Source organism: Protopterus annectens, chromosome 2.part1 (assembly GCF_019279795.1).
Source record: "Protopterus annectens isolate FY-2018-M chromosome 2.part1, PAN1.0, whole genome shotgun sequence".
NCBI classification, from domain to species: Eukaryota; Metazoa; Chordata; order Ceratodontiformes; family Protopteridae; genus Protopterus; species Protopterus annectens.
In genome coordinates, this window is record NC_056729.1 from 59,730,960 (window position 1) to 59,753,782 (window position 22,823).

The 22,823-nt window shown below is 38.5% G+C and overlaps 1 protein-coding gene across 1 annotated transcript in view; it reads left to right on the forward strand.

Annotated features, from left to right (window-relative positions):
- Positions 1-22,823, forward strand: part of VIPR2 (vasoactive intestinal peptide receptor 2) — an 875,754-nt gene that overhangs the window by 694,695 nt on the left and 158,236 nt on the right. The window contains exon 8 of the mRNA XM_044062023.1: positions 19,123-19,183. Within this exon, the coding sequence (XP_043917958.1) occupies positions 19,123-19,183 (61 nt within the window). The remainder of the gene's footprint in view (positions 1-19,122; positions 19,184-22,823) is intronic.

Sequence of the window (22,823 nt, forward strand, 5' to 3'; positions counted from 1 at the left end):
TTTGGCCACAAAACCCGGACCGAAATACAAAAGGTGGGGGAGTACCCATATTCATCAAGGATACCCACACCTCCAGGTTAGTGGCACAGCACGATGCTTCAGAGATCATCCACGTGCAACTAACAGTGGGTAAAACTGCTATTCAAATTATAGCTTGCTACAGATCACCCACCATGTCCCAGGACCCCCACTCTGCATTCCTGGAAACACTGGGAAACATAAAGGTCCTACCAAACACCCTGGTATTGGATGATTTCAATTACCCAAACATTAACTAGGAGAACTACTCAAGTACAAACTCCCTTGCTCAACATTTCCTAGAATTTATAAACTCAAATGTCCTGGATCAACTGCTCAACACCCCCACCAGAGGTGACAACATATTGGACCTGGTCATCACCAACATGGGCGACCAGTGTTCCACACCAGAGGTCAACCCCTCGATGGTTAGATCTGACCATAAATTAATCACTCTGGATATCCACATTCTGCCACCACCCCCGGTCAAAGAAACTACCATGAAAAACTTCAAAAGCAAACTTCACGATACTTAAGACCGAGGTGGGAAGTTTCAAAGCCCCCATGCTAAAGGATAGCACTGTCCAAGCTGCAAAATCCTTTACTAATGCACCCTATGGGCACCTACAAGAATGCATGGCTCATGCTATCCCAAACAAAACTAAGACTCACTCCTCCAAGAAAAGGAAACCAGTCTGGTGGACCCCTGCTATAAACAAGCTATTCAACAGAAGGAGGAAACTAGTACAGAAAAGAGTAAAATCCCAAGAAGGGAAGACATCCCTGATCAGTATCAGCAAGAAACTACGTTTTCTCATAAAATCATCCAAGGCTAGCTTCGAACAAAATTGCCATGGACTCCAAAGATAACCACAAGGCATTCTTTAGCTATGTTAAGAATCTAAGTGGCAATTCTCAGATCTGCTCGGAGTTAGTGCAGAATGGCACAAAATACACTGAACCGACCGATATAGCCAACATCCTGGCAGACAGGTTCAGTGCAAACATCACCCCCCTCTCACCCCCAAAAGCACCCATAACTATACCAGAAGAATGTAGTGCCTGTGAAATCACAGAGACTCAGGTTAAAACAGCCCTCTCCAAAGCCAAAAACACAGCATCAATGGGACTGGATGGTGTCCCAGGCTGCGTCCTACATGAGCTCAAAAATGAACTAACCCCTCACCTAAACACACTGTTTAAACTCAGCCTCTCCACAGGCTACGTGCCCACAGAGTGGCACACAGTAACGGTTATTCCACTCAACAAAGGTGGAGCCACAATGGACCCCGGGAACTATCGCCCTATAAGCCTGACTAGCTTGGGCTGCAAAGCTATGGAGCACATCATCATGGATCTTATTAGCAGAGACATTGAAAACCTCCAAACACTGGACCCTACCCAGTTTGGCTTTGTTAAAGCCAGATCATGCCTCCTAAACCTGTTGGACTTCTTTGAGACAGTTACCAAGGCTATAGATGAGGGAAAGGTGGTCCACACAGCCTACCTAGACCTTGCAAAGGCCTTCGACACCATTCCCCACTCAGGTATTATAGACAAGCTCACCAGCCTGAACATAAACCCCTACGTCAAGAGACGGGTTGCCAACTGGCTCACGGACAGAACCCACATGGTAAGAGTTGCAGGAGCTAGGTCTGACTCTAAACCAGTTACAAGTGGCATTCCCCAGGGCTCAGTCCTAGGACCCCTCCTGTTCGGGATATACTTCTCAGAGGTACAGGCAAGCACAGGAGGACTATGGCTGACTAAGTTTGCAGACAACTACAAACTAGGGGCTATAATTGACTCTCCGGCTGCCACAGACATCCTCCAAAAGGGTCTCACTGAGACAGATACCTTGTGTCAAAACCATGGCCTTAAGCTAAATGCCAAAAAGTGCATAGTCATCCCCTCTGGAAAAAAACAAAGTACCCACAAACTACCACATAGGTGGTAGCCCCCTAAATACGGAAGACGTAATAAGGGATCTGGGGACCCAAGTAGATAGTAACCTCTCCTTTGATAATCACATTGCCAAAGTGGTTAGAAAATCCTTCTATGTGGCCCACCTAATCACAAAAGGGTTTGCATCCAGATCGAAATAAGTCATTGGGCCCCTCTATACATCACTCATCAGATCCATCATAGAGTACAATGCCCCATTTGGGATGTACCTTACAAGACACCTGCAACAACTGGAAAGACCACAGAAGTACCTCACCAAGAGGATCACTGGCCTCAAGCAGATGCCCTATGCAGCTCGACAGAAGAAACTCCAGCTGTACTCAGTTGCATACCACCTACTCAGAGATGATCTCTGCCTGACATACAAGGCCATGTCCTACCCAGAACTGATAGACATGCTCCACCTAAAGAAAACCATATCCCCTCAAGCCACACGCTCCATGGATCTAAACCTCACCACAACAATAAATAGGACATGCTGGAGGGACAGATTCCTGTCCCAGAGACTTCCCATGCTCTGGAACAAGATTCCAATCTACATTAGGCAGAGCTCCTTGCTAACCCTCTTCAAGAGAAACCTTGACGAGTGGATGGGAAACAGAAATTTTATCCCAGGGATCAGTTCAATGGCTCTGCTGGACAGAGGCACAGAGAACTAATCTAAGGGGGCGGCGAAAGCCAACACATTCCACCTAGGCTTATAAATGTCTTTGGGCAGATAACCTAGTACCTACCTATGAACCTATGCCTATGTAAGAGTAGGAGGCTGTGTTCTCCTGATATTATATCACTTATTCTATTTTTTAACACCAGTTTCATAAAGTAAAAAGTTGCTAGACTAATGCATTAATCTGCCTATCCTTGATTGCGGGAAGGAAGACCATAAGTAAGAAATTAAACTGCTGTATTATACCCCCCTTCCAAAATTACAGATAAACTATTTGAATTTTTTGAGATTATATCTCATGATAAGCAGCATTAAAGCACCCATCTGAGAGATTTTCATTTTACATGAAACAAGCAAAGAAGGGAAACCCACAACAACAATATGCTCTTAAGATTCTCACTTTCTCAGATGAAAACAGAGAACACAAAACCTAAGTCCTTTAATGGAAAACACACTGCTGGCCCGAGTCATGACAATCTCTTCTGACAAATCTAGAATGCTAGTGATACACCCCTAGTCTTTAATGGTCACCCTGTTTTCAAGCACATTTTTCAGGTAAAAGGTTATATGGGATAGCTGCTGCAATTGGCTGCACTGCTTATTTCATGTACTTTGTCTAGGCAAGAAACATTCTGTGATTTCACATCAAAGATAATGTGATTACAGATTGTTATATGGAATAATTCAGACAAGGGAAAAACTATGGCTTCATGAAGAAAGGCATGAAAGTAAATGAACTTATGATCTTTTCAATTCTCAAACTGACAATACCATAGGTGTTTACACTGCTGTTCTTCTTATTTCGGTTTTTCCTGGCCACCACAGCAGAACTCCGGTCCACTAATAATTGGCAGTAGATTTTTAGGCTACCGAGGTGCCAGCTGAATGCCCAACCTTCAACAAAGGCACGTCCATTTACACATGTCTTTCGAATGCCACTTGACCACAGGGAGGGCATGCAGACTCCACACAGAAGGTGCTCCAGTCGATAATTGAACGGGAGAACCACTTGCTGTGAGGCAACAATGCTACCGCTGCACCACCATGGCTTCTACCATAGGTGTTTACACTATATGTGCATTTGTGTGTATGTGTGTGTGTGTGTGTATGTGTGTGTGTGTTTATCTGAATCCTGGTTCCCCATTCAGGATTAATTTCTATATCTTGTGCCCACTGAGTGATAGGATAAGTTCTGGATTCTTGATGACCTCACTGCAATGTAAAATGCTAATAAACAAGGCCAAAGCAATTTACTGAACCAGATGCAAATAGAAACTCCAGAGGGTTTTACAAAGAAATTACTCATCTTACTGGCAGAAAAGCTAGCAGGCTTGTACCCTGATATAAGAAAGTCAGTATGGTATAGTTCTACACCTATCATAACTGAAGCCATAACTTATTCTCTTCTCAAAGCATTTGCAGCACACTTAGTATGCTGTAAAACAGTCTCTTGTTCATACAACAAAAGCTTGTATGGTTTTACCATGCCCTACAACCTTCACCCATTCACACTAATACAGGGGGGTGGATGAATGTCAGAAAGTGATCCCTAATTTTTAAAGAGTGAGCTTGGATGAACTGTATCCTAAGTTCTAGAATGCCTGTGATACTTTTGTCAATATCCTTCTTACCCACATTGTTAGTATTTCTGATGTCCTTGGCTCCTGCAAATTTTGGTTGGTGTTTACTTTCATCTGACTGCTGTAATGACAGACAACCAAAACATGTTAAATTCTGCAGACCCATCTGTTTGTATCCCTTCTTTCCAAGGTACCAGATAGGGCTGTCTCTTTTCAGCTAAAACTATCTGGAGGACTATGGACTTTCTAGCAAAAACAGCATGTCCTTTGCAAAAACTGTAGCCCAAGCAGAACCCTTTAGTCACATGACTGGCTTCAGTAGTCATATGGATGAAGAAGATGTAGTAAGAGTGCTTTTTATGGATTAGGGATGGAAACAGGGACTAAGTCTGAATGTTCTTCAACAAACAGCTTAACAGTGGGTTGACAGCTGCCTGGCACTAAAGACTGTTTATTAGCCATTCATGTCTTATCCAGAAACCCATTATATATTTGTGATACACACACTGGATTTAATAAATACCAACAGTAAAGTTGCAATTCTAGACTGGATATGGGTCTCTGACCCTATTAAACTTATAACCACTGGAAACTATCCAAACTCACTTAGCGACCACCTTCCTGCTTATAGTCATAGAAATAATGCCCACTGACCTAACACACACCAACTTAAACAACCCAAAACCTTTCTAAATTCAGTAAAGATTCCTTCGTCAATACCTTGAAAGCCTTTAACTAGTCTGTCCTAAAACTTGCGCACTTGGCAAGGCAGTCAGTACTTATAATACCTTATTCTTAAATGCTCTAAACAACCATGCCCCACTCCACAAAAAAGTGAAAATTAACCATGCACCATGGCTCACTACCCAGACTAAATCTGCAACATTTAACAGAGACAAAGCTTGGAAAGTATGGCTTAAATTTAAAACTAACTATAATGTGCAGCTTTGCAGAAAATTGCACAATTTGAGTAAAAAACAAGTTAATCTACAAAAAAAAAACAAAAAAGCAATATTATACTCATCTCCAGTTTCAACTCAAAAATAACCACTAAAAATTCTGAACATCGATACCTAACCTGTTATATCTGGGCTCAAACCAGGAATCCAACCTTTCTCATGATAGCTCTTGACTAGAAATTGCAACTTTATTCAATACCTATTTAATAGAAAGCATTACTCCCTAACTAAAACCACTTCACCATCATCCAGTGCTTCTACCAGCCTGTCAGTAGCACCCAGTCTGAGTAATTCAGCAAACAACAGATTAGACCAAAACCAGCATTCTCCATACACACTACCACTGCTTTACTATTCGCAGCATCCTAACCTGAATCTAATTTACCCTCGATATCCATTGCTAGCAACTTCCGCTTAGGATCTGTCTCCACATTAATGATAAAAAAACTTCTACTTAAACTCAAACCTTGCTCCACTGTTGCTGACAGCCTCCCACTTGAGTACCTTATGATAGCTGCCGATGCATACTGAGTCTCTGTCCTTATCAATAGATCAATAACTGAATCCTATGTACCCTCACTATGGAAAAAATACTATATTATTCCTCTTTATAAGGGGGTATTCTGGCTGATGTCTCTAACTTTTAGCCTATTGCAATATTATCACCTCTCTCAAAAATAATTGAAAGATGTATTCATAAGCAACTCCTCCATTATCTTCTACAAAAACAGCTCTTAAAATCCACATAACGTGCCCCCCCCCCCAACACACAGTACCATAAACAAATACAGGGACTCGGGCAAATTTATTTTCTCCTTACTCCTTTACCTAATAAATGTCTTTGATGCAGTTTCTCACCTTAAACTCCTGCATAAACTGTTTCAGCTTGGACTATCTCCATCTTCATTACTGTGGTTCAATATGTAGCTAACTGACAGGCACTGGTCTGTAAAATGGCAGAGTACTGTCTCTCTTTCTCTCCCTCGGGCCTTTCTGTCCATATCAGCACATCTCTACTGGTGTACCCCAATGTTCTATGCTTGTTATCCTTCTCTTTTATGTCTTTACCAAAGACACCAATACCTCCATAGGTCCAGCCTCTCTTATACAATATGCCATTGATTCTACACATATATGTGCATCTAGTAAATTACCCTATCTCCGCCATATCTCGCAAGAAGCTTTTTCCTCATTTGAGAAATGGCTCCATAATGCCCAACTATTGCTCAACCTTTAAAAAAGCAAGGTTACTGCTATTTTTCTCCATATCACACATGCCTTATTAGCGAATTTCAGAATCTTTTCACTACAAAACTGAAACTGATGTAGTCTCCCATACAAAACATCTTGAAGTGATTATAGATAATAACCTAAAATTTGACCTGCATTTTCAAAATAACAAAAAAAAGACTCACCAAAAATGAGGAATGCTCTGTAGGCATAAAAACATCCTTAACAACACCACCAAAACCATTCTTGCCACTACCTATCTTCTCTAATCTCTTTTATACAGTGCACCCGTCCTAACCATCCTTCAGGCTAGAGTTAAAATAAGCTGGAGGCATGCTGTAATAAGGTTACAAGATTTGCCACCAACAAACAATGTCACACCCACCACTATGTTGCTCTTAAGGCATTGAATTGGCTCAAACTGCCTCATCGTTTAGATTACATACAGCTTATCTCCATATACAAAATGATTCACAAAGCTGATGACTGCCTTGCTTTTATTCCTATTCTCAATTCTTAGCACCATGATAGACTACTTCAATCTAATGAACAACATCCTCTCAGCATATATAAGTCCCACAATTCCTCTGGCCAATGTTTCTACTCACACTTTGCTGCTAATGGAATTCTACCCCTCTGCCAACTAGATCTACCTCTAACCTCTCCGAATTCAAACAAGTACTAAAAACTACCTAAATAAAATTTGGCTCTACTCCTGCACTATCCCAGGCTGAACCAGGCTCTCCTGCCTTCCTCCATTCCTAAGTTCAGAGAGAAGCAATCAGTGAAATGTGTTTCTTAGACAGAACAAATATAATTTTGCCTAGGCTGTATTATCTGGTCATTTCTATTCCAAAGAATGCACTCAGTGTGTTTAATGTCATGTCTATGAACTGCAATTTGTGAATGCTTTATCTATTGACAATGTTCTTTTTCGGCTTGTTATATCTGTCCAAATGCTTGCACTATGTATGTATCAGTTCACACTGTTTGAACTGAAGCTGAATTTTTACTTAGTTAATATACCATTCTTCTGTATTAGGCTTTGTAATAACTTTATTTAATCTGTAACTATATTATGTCACTGTGAAGCTTTTCTCCCTGGGCCACCACTGAAAATACAATATTATCACAGTCAAAGTTTTCTTGGTAAACAAATGTGAAATAAAAATAAAATAAATTATAATTGAGTTTATCAAGGCTCGCTCTTTGAATTTTTCCTTTTCATACTCATTATTAGCGCCATTAGTTTGACCCTGCCTGGGTTAAATGTCATACTTTGTGTGGATGGACTGAAGACCTTATATATTGGTCGCTACATGTCACTGATTTGCAAAGGTGAATCTCAAGATCTGGTTAATGCACACCTTTGGTTTATTCAACATAACCTGCATGTCAACATGCAAGTCAATACTTCTGACAACTTCACAAGATTCTAACCAAACCCCTTGCTAGTATTGCAGGTGCCAAGGCCCAAAATACCACAAAACCAGATGAAAATAAAGGGTCAGCACCAGTGGAGGTTGCCGAAAAGTATAAATTTAATAAATATATTTCTTAATTCAACTAAGGAGTATAAATTACCCCCAAGTCAGCACAAAAATGCCATATGTTAAATCAGCAAACCGGTTTCGGCTATGTAAGTCTTCTTCAGTACACAAATCAAACAAAAACAGAAGACACATCAGAACAATTAATTAAATAGCACCTGCCAATTAAATAATTAATAAGTAATGAGTTCCTATTGAAAAAATTGTAAAGAGATATGCAGCAACTTCGTCATAAGCAATGGATTCCTATTACAAAGAAATTAAAGATGTTCATTCAAACCAGGGCTAAAAAGACCCCCCAATTTGATTATCCATTTTCGTTCTTTGTTATTTAGGATAGTATGACATCCAGTGTTGTGGGATCTGTCACCTATAACTTTATCAGTAATTGTAAAGTGAAATGAAGTGAAACGAAGCAGAAGGGTAACTGCACTGGAAAGTTTATGGTTCCTGATGTCACTAGTACTTTCAGAAATTCTAATCCGTAATGGTCTGGATGTTTGGCCTACATAAAAGGCTGAACAGTGACAGGAGGCCAAATAGACCACCCAGTCCGAACCACAGTTAGCAAAACACCTTATGTCAAAAACTTTATTGGTGTTAGGACTGGTGAATTCCTTAATTTTGAAAACCCTGACACAGTGTGTACAATGACCACATGGGTAAGTACCACACAACTTGTCACCCATAAGCGTGTTTTGTGTGTGTCCAACTGGAACCTGAGAAGTATGTTTATAGTGGCTCAAGACTGAGCCCAAATTTCTTTCCCATCTAAAGGAGAAAAAACATCTCTGGCCTATCTTAGATGCTGATTTAGGGTCTAATAAAAGAATGTTCCAATGTTTCTGAATAATGTCCAGAAAGGGTTTAGTATTGCATCCATATGAAGTGACCATTCTTAAAACATCATGATCTTGTGATGTCCGGTCCTTATTTTTGTATTGCAAAAGATTTTCCCTAACCTGTGTAGAAGCCCAATTGCCAGCCATCGCAATATTGCCTGCTTGATAGCCCCTATTATGAAAGCGGTTGGCCAAATCCAACTTATATTTAAGGAAGGTATCATTATCAGAACAGATGCATTTAATCCTCAAAAATTGGGATTTGGGTATATTACGTACCAATTGAGGCAGATGTAGACTACTAGCATGACGTAAGGAATTGTACTGGGGATATTTCCTGTAAATCTGTGTACTCAGAGTGTTGTCCTCATTTCTGGTAATGGTCACATCCAGAAAAATAATTTGCTTGAGATCAAAATTTAGCTTGAATTCAATTCCCCATTTGTTTTGGTTAAGATATTCCACAAATTCCAAAAGATAAGGTACATCCACCTTTCATACCAGCCAACAGTCATCCAGGTATTGTCTCCAAATATCTATTTCATCCAAATAAATGTTATGATTGGAATTATAGATCAGTTTGGTCTCCAGGTAGGCCATGAATAAATCTGCATATATTGAGGCAAAAAATGCCTCCATTGCTGTACCCTGTGACTTCCAATAGCATTGCCCATGAAAATAGAACACGATTTTTGTAAGGACATGTTCAGTCATACAGACTAACAAAGTGTTGAAACCAGGAGGATACAAAGCACTTAGATCTAACCAATATTGTAGGGCCATTAATCCTGCTCATTGTGGAATATTGGAATATAAGGCAGTTACATCTAATGTGCAGAGGAGCCAACCTGGTTCCAACTGAGTATTGGCGATGATACCCAGAAATTGGGTAGTATCCTGGATGGTTTACCTTTTTAAAGGTGATTCACAGTGGTGTGAATGCTCATATGAGCAATTCGTAACCACGAAAGTGAAAACTCCGACAGTCCGTAATGTTTGAAAAACAGCAAATCGAAAAGCAGATTCACTGTTTTTCAAACATTAATATCGAACGCAAAAAAAAAAATAAGTGTAAAGCAGGGGGCAAGCACCCCTGCACCCCCACACCCCCCTACTTTACTAGTCTAACTCCGGGATCGCACTACAGTGGGGAAAGGGACCATTTTCCGATCCCCACTACAGTGCAATCTGCCCCACAATGTCAAATGTGCAATGAGCAAATGTTACTGTGCATTTGCTCATTGCACATTTGACCCTTTTTTCTTTCGGCATTTGCAAAACTTGCTAACAGCCTTCCGAACAATTGCTGTTCACCCGACTGTGCCTTTATAAAGGCAAACCATCCTGGATACGTGATCTAATATAAACCAGGAGAGGTTTCAGATAAAGGGTAAGAAATTCAGAAAGGGACTCAGTTAAGCTCCTGCTCCATGAAACAATTGGCCTTCCTGGTGGACAGTGAGGATCCTTATGTATTTTAGGTAAGAAATAGATGTATTGTGATTTAGGATCCTTAACCGTAAGATGGTATGCATCTGTCTGAGTAATGATACCTTCCTGTTGTGCCTGAGCTAAAAATTGATCAGTTTCAACTTTAAATTTGCGACTAGGATCAAGGGGCATAGGCATATAGTGCCTGGCATCCCCCAACTGTCTCTGTGCTTCCTGATAGTAACTATCCCAATTCATAACTACTACTGCTCCTCCTTTGTCAGCTGACAAAATGACAAGATCTTTATTATTTTTCAAATCTTCCAGAGCTGATTGATCAACCCTAGAGAGTTTATGGTGGAAATATCATGCCCATTAAAATTATAATGTAGGTCCTTGAGGACAGCAGATTGGAAAAGGGACACCTGATTAGACATGGGGGGACATAAATTTGCACTGTTGAAATTTAAATGATTTAACCTCTGTACCACCAGTATCAGAGTCAAAGTGTATTCTGAGATTGATCAATCTACAAAAACAAATAACATCAGATGCAAAAGAATCCTCAGTCACAAAAAAACGGGAACATAACTAAGACCTTTATTGAGTACAGATATCTGAGCCTGAAAAAGTTCCACATAAGATATATTGTATACATTATTGTATTCATTCAACATTTGGTCATCATCTTGAGAATTCCCTCTAAAGTGTTTGCATTGCCTGTGTTTCCTCGACCCTCTTGGACCTGACCATAAAGGGTGACTAGTACTATGTCTTTTCGGTGTTGGTGACTGTAGAAGGGGGCTGCCATCTACATCGGTAGCAGAAGAGGACTCTTCCCGTGAGGTGAAACTAACATTATTTCATGGTTTCTTAAGCATAGATTTAGGTCTTTTGCATTTCACAGATGTTATTTTGTTGGGGTTTCTCCCTAGCAATGGACTCTTGTATGGCATAAAGGGCTGGCCTTTCTGATAGCCCCCAACATCACGTTTGAATTTTTTCATTTTGTTATCCTTTAATTGTTGTTCTAAAGATAATAAATCAGAACCCAATGCCTCCAATCCTTCCCTATAGCTGGGTAAGGATTCCATTTTTTTTTTTATTTCAAGACAAAGTTCTTCTACTGCCTTGATCCCATTATCAACTGTCCATTCATATAACCCTGTTAATGCTTCTACAAAACCCATAGATGTATTCTGTTGGATTTTGCCCCATTCATTCAATAAAATATCATCAGCCTGATGGACTAGAGGTTGTGTTTTAACTCTTTAAGCCTCTTGGAGCTATGCCTTTAGTTCGATTTGCTTTGAATAATTTCAAATGCCAGACATTGCTTCTAAGCCCTTTCATCTCCTTGGTTACTCTTTGGAAAGCCACCTTACAATGGGCTGAAAGATCCAGTGTGTTGGGTTCAGAAGAGCCTTGGGAAATATCGCTCAAACCGAATACTTGTAAATAATCCTTATTGGGTGATAAACCCGTGATTATGCTGGTCAAATCCATTAGAATCCTCTAATGTCAAAATCAATGTAAACAAGTGTCCCAAGATGCACCCATTAGAGGTTGGTTAGATAAACCAAACAATTCACTAATAATTATGAACAAATATTATACATATATAGACAACTCTTCACTGGATAGGGGTAGCAAAGATCATAAATATCAAATATCTAAATCAAAAGATTCATATATCACATGGTCACAGTACCTATAACAGCAAACCGGAAAAATTATTTTTAAATCCACCCAAATAAAGTAATTGGTCATATAGTAATATAAGCAGATATGACTAATCTTTCCGATCAGAAATGAATATGTAGAGCCAGACACAAAACAAAAACAAAAGGGAACAATAATAGTCCTTGTGGGAAATGGACATCAATCATATCATAACACAAAACTACGATCCCTAGTTCAATCAAAAAGACAAAATACCAGGGAACAATAATAGTCTTTGTGTAAAGAAAAAGGGCATGAACTAATTTGAACCAATCCTCACAACACTACGTTCCCCTAAATATCTGGCAATTCAAATTCCACAATATGTAGGTGTATATCATACACCAAATATCCACAAGTTCATAATCAGAAGAACAGTCTCATATGACCATGTAATAAGTGATCAAAAGCCAAATTGGCCTTATAAAACTGGATAGTTGCTACTCCTGACAGTGAAGGGTATAACCAAACAGAAATGGGTATAATCCTGGGCACCTAGCCCAGTGAATTAAGACATCATCCTATCAGTTAGTATAGTGCCATAGTAAGGGACAAAACCAACTATCATCATTAGGACAGAATGTACCTTCAAACCTTCAAAATGGTTTTGCTGCAGTTTACATAACAAACAGTTGGACAAATCTGGTAATTGCCAAGGAATATTGCCCTACTAAAACAAATTATTAGCTAAATATATTAATTCCAAATATGCGAAATGAAAATTGGCCCCAGTAGACATGACTACTCAACTGTTTGGAAAACATAATTCCATAACCAGTAGTATCTAAAACTTGCCCATAATGTATTAAACCTAGAAAATGGTATTCATATAATAATAAACTTGTAAATGTGCCCTAAAACTTAATCACAAGATTACCAAAACAAGAGTGGTGATTATTCTGATGAAGTCCGGTTCACTATGTATGGATAAAATTGCTTAACTTTTGTATTTTAGTTATAATAAATTCATTGGCAGACTACTTTTATTTCTCTTTTTGTCATTTTTGTTTTGGTTATCATTTGATTGCGCAGTGTGTGACTCCCTTGTTTGGTTCTAACTTCACAAGATTTGCCATAATACCCACATGCTAGGAAATGATGTTCCACATTAAACAAAGGATTTGGAGTATGAACAGGTAACAAATACTAACGAGTGGGGGTAGCTTCCTGTTACTCTTCATCATGTACAGAATACTTTTAACAGAGTTCATGCACTCCACTCTAAGTGTTGCAAGGTTTATAACACACTAACAAAGAAGACTAGAACCATTCCGATAAAGGAAGCACTGTTTTTCACTGTAAAATATGCGTTGTCAGCCATTGCAACAGCTTGCTCACCAATGTGCAGATGTTCCAAGCAATCTTGAATAAAGGGTATAGATTCTCTTGCAATTCAGCTAAAAGAGGACATCACTTTCTCACATACAAAAAAGCTAGATGGCTCCATATCACACACAAATGCATCCTATTTATGTGTACCTTAATCCTCAAGATACTTCAATACTTCACGTGAGTCACTGCCCATTCCAAGCAAGATTACTAAGACTGAAATACTTCACCTGGATATTTCACTTTATTTTTTTTATGTATTTGTTTGACTTGTTTTCTTAAACAATTTGGTGACCTGGACCACCACCTAGGCACCAAAGTAGCAAATGAAAGATGATGTTTAACCATTAACAAGCAGAGATTATAAAGCTAAATAATTGAATTAGAGCATTCTAAGGTTAAACAGTATTACTGACACTGGGCATGTGCAGTCCTAATAGCAGTGACAACAGACACAACTTGTTTTCATCAGAAGCACTGGAGTAAATAAATGAGAAACAATGAATAGTTACTGACTGAAAGTACGTGTTTAAAGATTTGATTTTGTCACTCTGTTACAATATTATGTTGATGAAATTCATGCATCTAGTTTAATAATTTCTGTTATTTTCTCTCTTTAAGCTCTTGAGACTGTTCTCCATCAGGTCTACCTCATTCTACTTACAGCTGTGTATAAGCCAGCACCCACCCTCCTGATCACACTGCCTAACTGGACCACATGACTGCCACAAATCTGAATCAAATTCAGTAGATTTTATGACATTGTTGCAGGGGCTTGTACCCTCTGTTCCTCCCTATGTGGTGATCGGCCGCACTCCCCCGATCTCTAAATGTACTTAGTATCTCTCTTGTCACCCAACTCAGATAAAACAGAATCAGGTTATTCCTTTTTTCAATGAGTTGGTGCAACCACAGAAGTAATATATTTGGACATTGATGATATTGGGACAGATGTCTCATTTTGGGAGATATTCTAGGACACAGCCCCCTGCAAAAAATTGCATTTTAATCTGTCTGGCAGTATATCATTGCAGTCCATGGCAGTTGGATGATCTACAGTAGGCTGAGCACAGTATATACTAACTTTGCTCACCTTAGGTCCTACAGTCTAGAATGATATGTTAACTGCTGGTAAGATTATTTCAACCTTTTGGTTGTTTATTATCTCAATAAAAAGTCACCTGGTAATTCACTCAGTACAAGTGCAATGTAAGGTGTAATGCAGCAGTGATTTCACATTGATTGGCTATATGACCTTCTTACTAGTGATATAAATAAAGTCCTCTAGCCCCATCCTTTAGTATGATGTAACCAGTGCAGCAAGAACCAGTTCATATAAAAATTGCCTTCTGAGAAAAATAGGTTTTGCAAAAATATCATCATCATCATTTCTAAACCTCTTGTCCTGGGGAGGGTCATGGTGGAAACAAACTGAGGACAGAAGGTAGAATTCCCTATGCCAAGCATCAACTTGCAACTCATCTCATGAGATCCCTAAGTTTACCAGGCAAACTGATAGACACAATCATTTCATCATAACCTGGGTCTATCTAAGGGTATCTTCCTAATGGGTTATACAAGATTTATTTCCTGGGGATGGTGTCCATGGGTGCCCAAACTGCCTTAATTGATTTCTCTCAACACAGATGAGTAGAGGCTGTACTCAGACCCTCCTGGATTGCTGTCCTTGTCACTCTCTGTCTCTCTGTCTCAATCAGGGAGAGGGCACCCCTCTACCCCACAGATGAACCTCATTTATGCAGCTTGTATCCCTAGCCTTATCCTTTCAATCACTACCCAAAGTGCATGACCATAACTGAAGATTGGTATGTAGACTGATCAGTAAATGGAGAGTTTATTCCTATGACTCAGTTCTCTTTTGAGCACCACAGTCCAACAGAAAGCCTGCTGTACTGCTGGCACTATGCCAAACTGCTGGTCAGTCTTCTGCACCTCATTCTCATTCCTGAACAAGAACTCAGATACTGAAATTGCTCCAGATGAGGTGGCTGCTCTCCCCTTGTCTGGAAGGAACAAAACTCTCTTTTCTGAGTCAGAACCATGACCTCTGGTAAAGATAAGCTCATTTGCTGATGTTTTTTTTTTTTAAATCCACATAATGTATTTCTATTTGCTTTGTCCTTGCTCCTGTTTGCAGAAACTGGTATGCAGTGCATGTTTGCATGGACATTGTTCACTGCTGTAAGTGATTTAGCCTGTCATAAGTCCTGCACCCTTGCAGTCTTAGAACTTTGAAGATATCTCTGCCTTCCATAGGAATTTTGTTTCCAAGAATGTGCATGAGCCCCGGTCCCTGACCAGGCAGGTGCAGGGATAAAATCATTCCTTCCAACTCCAGCTAACCTTCTGATTCCCAAGTGATAGACTCCTCTCAGTTTACTAGTGAGGAGACTGTAGCTGTTTGTCTGGTCTGTCTGAAAAGGATCCTTCTTAGATTTGCTCATATACCCATTTAGGAAACATCAATCAATCAATACATAATGAACACTGTAGAAGATGCACAAGTCAGGATTTACTAAGATTTTTTTTATCAATGAACCTAAAATAGGAACCTTTCATGGAGAAGTGTGCTGTTGGAAGTAGCTTGTATTTATATTTTAATACTATAGAAGGGTAGTTGACATTATGAGGGATTTAGAACATTTTCGCAGAGACCATGACTGTACGTTAGGAACGATAAATCCTGCTATCAGAAACTTAAACTGGCAGTCTATAAAAGTTTCAAAAAATATGCAACAACTTAACTTCTTCTGTAACAATACAGTAGACTCAGTTATCTGAAATAATTGGGACCTAGGGTAGTTCAGATAGTCAAATTATCTGGATAATGAAATATATATTAAAAGCAGATAAACTTCTGAAATCTTGTCTTTTTTCTGCATGCAACAATACACTTTTCCACCATTCAGTGATTTCAGTGGACAGTAAAGAATATTTTTCACACACGAGCTAGCTACAAGCTCAAAAACATGCTCAAGTGAATACGTATAATGTTTATATATTCAGACTGTATGAATTTTTCTACTTGAAAACCTTGGAAGGCGAGTTCAGATATTTGACGTTTTGGATAATCAACTTTCAGATAATCAACTCTGTACTGTAACAAACAAAATAGGCCCCAAATAACTAATAACTAATCCTATAAACTCTTGTACGATCATATTTCAATGGAGAATTAAGGTTAACAAAGAGTGTGCCAAAACATAGGACAAAAACTAAGCATCAAAAAACCAAAAAAATCCATGTCATCCCGGACACCAAGTTAAGAACCGGATCCAAATTTATTAAAAAAATACCAAAGTTGAGCGCTTTCGTCCTAAACTGGACTTCATCAGAAAATGAATGACAGGTGATTCTTAAGCTCCATATATAATAGACATTCAAATAATTAAACAATTAGCTAGTTAATTGGTTGAATACCCTCAATATCATTTAAAGAAGCTCTAAAAATTCCCTAAATCAACATTTACAATTAAAAAACAAATAATATTAACAAGTAAATGAATGAAACATGATATAAAAGACTAAGAAATATATTCTTTAAAATACCTCCTTTACCAAAGGGAAAAGACAAAAACTACTTTTTTTTAACCAAGTTGTTATCAGAAATAAAAAAAAATTCATGTAATAAGGTTTATAGTTTAGCTGCTCTCATTCTTAACACTGAATTGATGGAAACATATAAAAACTTTTTTGTTTTGTTTTGTTTTTTTTAGGAATCACCTATCATTTCTGTTCTAATGAAGTCCAGTTTAAGATGAAAGCGTTCAACTTTGATATAATTTTAATAAATTTGGATCCGGTTCTTAACTTGGTGCCTGGGCTGATGTGGATTTTTTTGTTTTTTTTTTATTCTGCCTTAATATTACTGATGTTTTACATATATTTAACATCAAATATCTACAAACCACATCTCACTCCATAAAAACAGTGAACTAAATCCTTCTTCCACACCAGAAGATTCCTTCTAGCCTCTTGTTGGTGGTATAAATTTCCTTTCTCCACCATCCTTTTCTACTTGTTTGTTAGAATTTAATTATTGAAAGTATTTTACTTTTTTTGTTTTGTTGTATATCTATCAGTCTGTTTTGTAAGATTTTAAACATTGTTTGTATGTACTGAATTTTTTTCTCCAGAGATGAACCTGAATGTTCTAAGCAGTTAAATTTAAATAAATAAATGGAATCAGACAAGGTACTTAGTCAAGTGACAAGCACTGGTCTACACATACACTCACATTTAAGGAGGAAGTCTGAGAAAGGAGCGCATATTAGATGGTGTTCTATTGGGATGTTTTGGAAGGTTATAGAGTTCATATTCTTGATGTAAATAGCTAAATCTGGAATTTAAATCCTCGACCACTTTAGCGTAATCCAGAAGGATTCATTTAGTACTGCCAGCATAGATTGTGGCAAAAAGCAGAGCAGAGCAGAACAGACTTCAGAGATACCAAGACATGACCAATTTCACATTCTTTTTACAGTCTGGTAGCACAAAGAGTCAAACTGTGGGTGTGCTGCTGAGAGGGGTGTGGACATAAGCTTAGAATTTAGACAGAAATATGCAAACTACACCACAAAGTGTTTTGTGAAGTCCTTGTGACTTCATGAGGAAGGAGAGAATGGTTTGAGTCATGTTTCAGCCTAGCAAAGAAAACAGATATGAAATGATGTCTAGGCTTCAGTTTCAAGAAAATTCTTTGAAACATTTTGTAGTTGTTTTAGTAAAGCCGAATTAGGAAAGAAATGTGAACAGAGCAGGTAAGTGATATTATGCTACAGAGTTATCAGGAGACAAAACAGATCAGGAGAAGGTATTTATGGGAGGAATGACAAATGCTGTAGATCAGAGGGGGTACTTTACAATAGACAGGGACAAGCCACTCAAGTGTATGAGAAGCAGATATTAAGGTACAGAGTTCCAAAGGGACAAAATTCACAAGGATCACATAGTGGCAGTGGGAGAAAGACAACAGCTGGGAGTGACAAGATTTGTACGTAGGAGCAGAAGGGGTAGAGGCCAGAAAAGCATGGCATATTATGGGTTACAATACTGCAGCTGAGCTAATCAATCAATGATAATGGCTGATTTAGATATAGGCTTTGCAGATATGCAGTCTGATGGGGTTTGAACATTGTGGATTTGAAGGTTTGGCTGTAGGCTATTGGCGTTTAAATAACCCATTTCCATTCAGAAGACTCCTCCATTAGATGATTACTTCCAGTGACTTCTCAGAGATGGATGCCTGTAGCTCTCAGTGACAAGACAATTTGGAGATGAGGAGAGAAGGGGTAATCAATAAGTGAACTGGATAAAATGTCACAAGTCAAACAATAGATACATTTTCTGTTCTACATTTCCTGAAAGCTTGCTGGCAGCTGTTAGTAAAGAAACTCCTAAATGCATGAATCATGTTCATTTAGGATCTCAGACACTAATTTGGTTTCCAACTATAATTTGCTTGATACAGGGAGACTTTTAACATGATGCTGCTTAATGAAGTGAAACAACAAATGGCAGTCTGAAACAGCACTCAGCGACCTCTAGGATCTACTAAAAATATGAACACTAGAAAGCTGGGTAGCTATAAAGAGAAAAACTGCTAGAGTATTTTAAGTAGGACAGAACTTAATGGGTATGGAGCAAAAAATAAGCATTTAATTAGGGACGGGGTACTGTGTCTGGGGCCAAAAAGGGATGAGCTAAGGACCCAGTTTTTATGACGATTGCCCATATGTAAAATTACATTTTAGTTATTCATGCTGAGTATTTTTTTCAATTAGCAATGTACATTTTTTTTCTTTTTAGGAATTCCAACAATATTTGTTTTTACATGGAGCCTTACAAGAATATACTTAGAAGACACTGGGTAAGTACAGAGTACTGGAACGCCTATGTATAAATATTGGTCATGTTTTTAAATGATACTCAAAATAAAACTATCAAAGTAATAGCTTATGTGCCTAGGCTGTTAAATAACTGTGTGAGGTAACACTGTTGTCCCATGCCATTCTTCTGCAGAAGCTGTAGACTTTCTTCAATGACAAAACATTTGCCACCTTGTGCTGTACAGTTGTAAAAGACTCAAGTTTGTGATGTCTTTGTGTTTAGCTGTTAACAGATATACATACACACGTGTGTGTGTGTGTGTGTGTGTGTGTGTGTGTGTGTGTGTGTGTGTGTGTGTGTGTGTGTGCATGTATATATCATATACGTCTATCTAGCTGTATGTATGTATATATATATATATATATATATATATATTTATATATGTGTGTGCATCTGTCTGTGTGTGCGCACGCGTGCGTGTGTGTGTGTGTGTGTGTGTGTGTGTGTGTGTGTGTGTGTCTATATATATATATATATATATATATATATACATATAGGTTCATTTGATCGACATTCATTTGACCGAGATCAAAACACCTACAGTTCAAAACACCTAAAACCCATTTGATCGAAACTCATAACACTGACACATGAAATTCTCCACTGTAGCGCGATCCTGGAGTTAGTATATATAGTAAGGGGGGTGGGGGGCATAGCCCCCCCCCAACTTCATACATTTCAAACATACACATGGATACTTAAAACTGAAATGACTTTGCAGAAAACAATATTTATCTAAACTATATGGCGGCTACGCCCCCACACCTCCCCACACCCCCTCTAACTTTATATACTAACTCCAGGGCTGTACTACAGTGGAGAAAAGGGCCTAATGCTTTTAATTTCATGTGTCAGTGTTATGAGTTTCGATCAAATGGGTTTTAGGTGTTTTGAACTTTAGGTGTTTTGATCTCGGTCAAATGAATGTCGATCAAATGAACTGTCAGTCATGTGAAGTAGACCTATATATATATATCTATATATATAGATATATATATGTTACGAGGCTGAGAAAAATGTCTTAAATGTACTCTGTCATCTGTGATGTAGAGTAGTAAGTTATCTGACAATTGTCATGGTATCATATACAGGAAGATTCTATAAAGCGATGCCGTTTAAGTGCGTTTTAGATGCTTTTAATGGTTTCTAAGTAATGATGTCTATAAGTAGGTGGTTCCAGGTGGCAGGTTCCAATCTATAAAAGGCAGTTTAAATGACAGGCATACCAGCATACCTTTGTACACACACACGCACACACACACACACACACACACACACACACACACACACACACACACACACACACACACACATTCTTGCATGCACTCATTCACCCATTCAGCAGCCATCTTCATTTGGGTATTGCACTGACCAAAATTGTTTGTCCCTGTCAGTATTTGTTTTCCACTGATATTGTCTCCTTTATATAAAATATGCTTCATGAAAGCAGAAACTGATTCCTAGCATTCCTGTTTTTTTAGTTTTTTCATTATTATAAGATGGCATATTCTAAAATTATTCCTTTGCTCTACACCCAAACATTAACTTAAAGTTGATACTGTTGGTACGAATGCCAGAATTAACGTCATACTCACTTTAAACAAGAACATTTTCTTTCTATCTTAATCTGTAGTCAGTATTCCATAAACTCAATTTAATCTGTACTACAAGATCTGTTAAAACAAATCTACTGTCACAGTTGTGATATGATTTCACAATCTCATTTGTGTGTTCCAACACAGTCCTTACATTATGATTGCACATTATAGCTTCAGTTTTTCTGGAATGTTTTGTATTACAATTGTTAAATATTGAAGGGTGCAGGGAGGAGCAGACAAAACTGCTATATTAGGAGTGTAAGGGGACTTTCCACTGTAAAAATGTACACTTCATTTTCTAGCTTTAAGTAAATGGCTTCAGTTTTCCATAATTTATATAGATTTGGTGCTTGCCATTTGCAATCTATTTCTGCCTTTTCTCTTTTGGTCTTTGTTGGTTCTGTATATTCAGGCAAAACCATATTATTTTTGAAGCCATTTTTTTTAAATTCATTCTTCCAGAAGTCCTGAACCCAGTTTCATCATCATCATCATTATCATTATCCTCACTGTGATGATATGAGGTAGTGCCAGCTGTGCCAGGGAGAGTATGGCAGTGTATGTGTGATATACACCAGCATAGTTAGCTGCAGTTTTGTAAAGAATTATATGTCATTTGAATATCAAACTAATTTGTACAGATGCATCTAAAAATACTGTGTGGGTCTATTTTTCTCACAGTGAATGTTTCCCCACCAATGTCAGTGGTGAGGACTGAGGCTCCTTGATCACTGGCCCAGAGGAGGGATGTCATATATTGGTGGCAGTGGGTGGGATTGAGGCTCCTTGATCACTGATCCAGAGGAGGCATATCACAATCACCATCAACCTCCACATCTTTTTCTCATTTCTAAATATAGTTGGAGTACTGTGCCGACTGACTTCACCCGTATTAATTCAGACCCACACTCCTACCCTCTTTGACATTCCTGTCTGCTTGTCACAGGTCTTTTCTTATGTATTCCATCCACCTCTTGGCTAAATGTCTTCATCTCCTCTTGACTTATTTCTTTCTCTCCCAAACCTTCTTTATCAAATAATTTTCTACTTTTCTGCACTTGTCACCTAACCACCATAATCTGCTCTCATTAACCTTGTCTGCAAGAAAGATTTCTTTGGCTTCTGCCTGGCTACCCTCATGCCTTCCTCTGTCCTGCAATGTAGCTCCTAATACCCATCTCAGACACTTCATTTCCATCATCTCAAGATTCCTCAACTACTATGCCTTCACTGTCCAGGTTACTTTGGCATTCAGTATTTCTGGTCATGCCACTGTTTTATACAGCTTACTTTGGAATTTTTCTGTTGCACATCATCCTTGATGCTTTGTGCCAGGTGGCTGCAGCACCACTGATGCTAGCTTTGACCTGCTCATTTAGACTTCCCTTCTTAACCACATCTCTCAGATACTTGAAACTGTTAACATGTTCCAGTATTTCCCTGTCTATCTTAATTTTCATCCTCTATTGATTTCATCCATTTGCTGCCATGACTACTGTCATGGCTGTACTTAGTTTCATCATCATAACACTCAATTTCTTTTCACGAAAATTCTGAACAGAGCTAAAAATAATGGCTGAAAAGTGCCAAAATCAGGGATAATTTTTAAAATGTTACTCTAATTCATGTAAGACAGTAATGGAAGAGCAGGTTTTGCATCAACATGCATTGTATGAACAATAAGAAGTGTGAAATTGTAATGTATGGTACTATTTATTGATTGCAGTCCTCAATTATTTACCAAGAAATCAAAACTTATAACAAAATGCGACAAAAATTGGGACGTTGTGTAAAATTCTGGACAGTTGAAAAATGTGCATCCCATGTGCCTTCAGTTTTCCCTTCAAGTCCCCTGTCATTTGTTAAATTTAATTTCAGAATCAGCATGTAATGCCACATCATCTGCATAAGGCAGCTTTGTTGATTTGTCTTCACCTTCCTATTTGTTAACATGATCCAATATGAACAGCAGTGGGCTCACAGTTAAACCATGATGTGCACCCACTAATATTTGAAATGCCT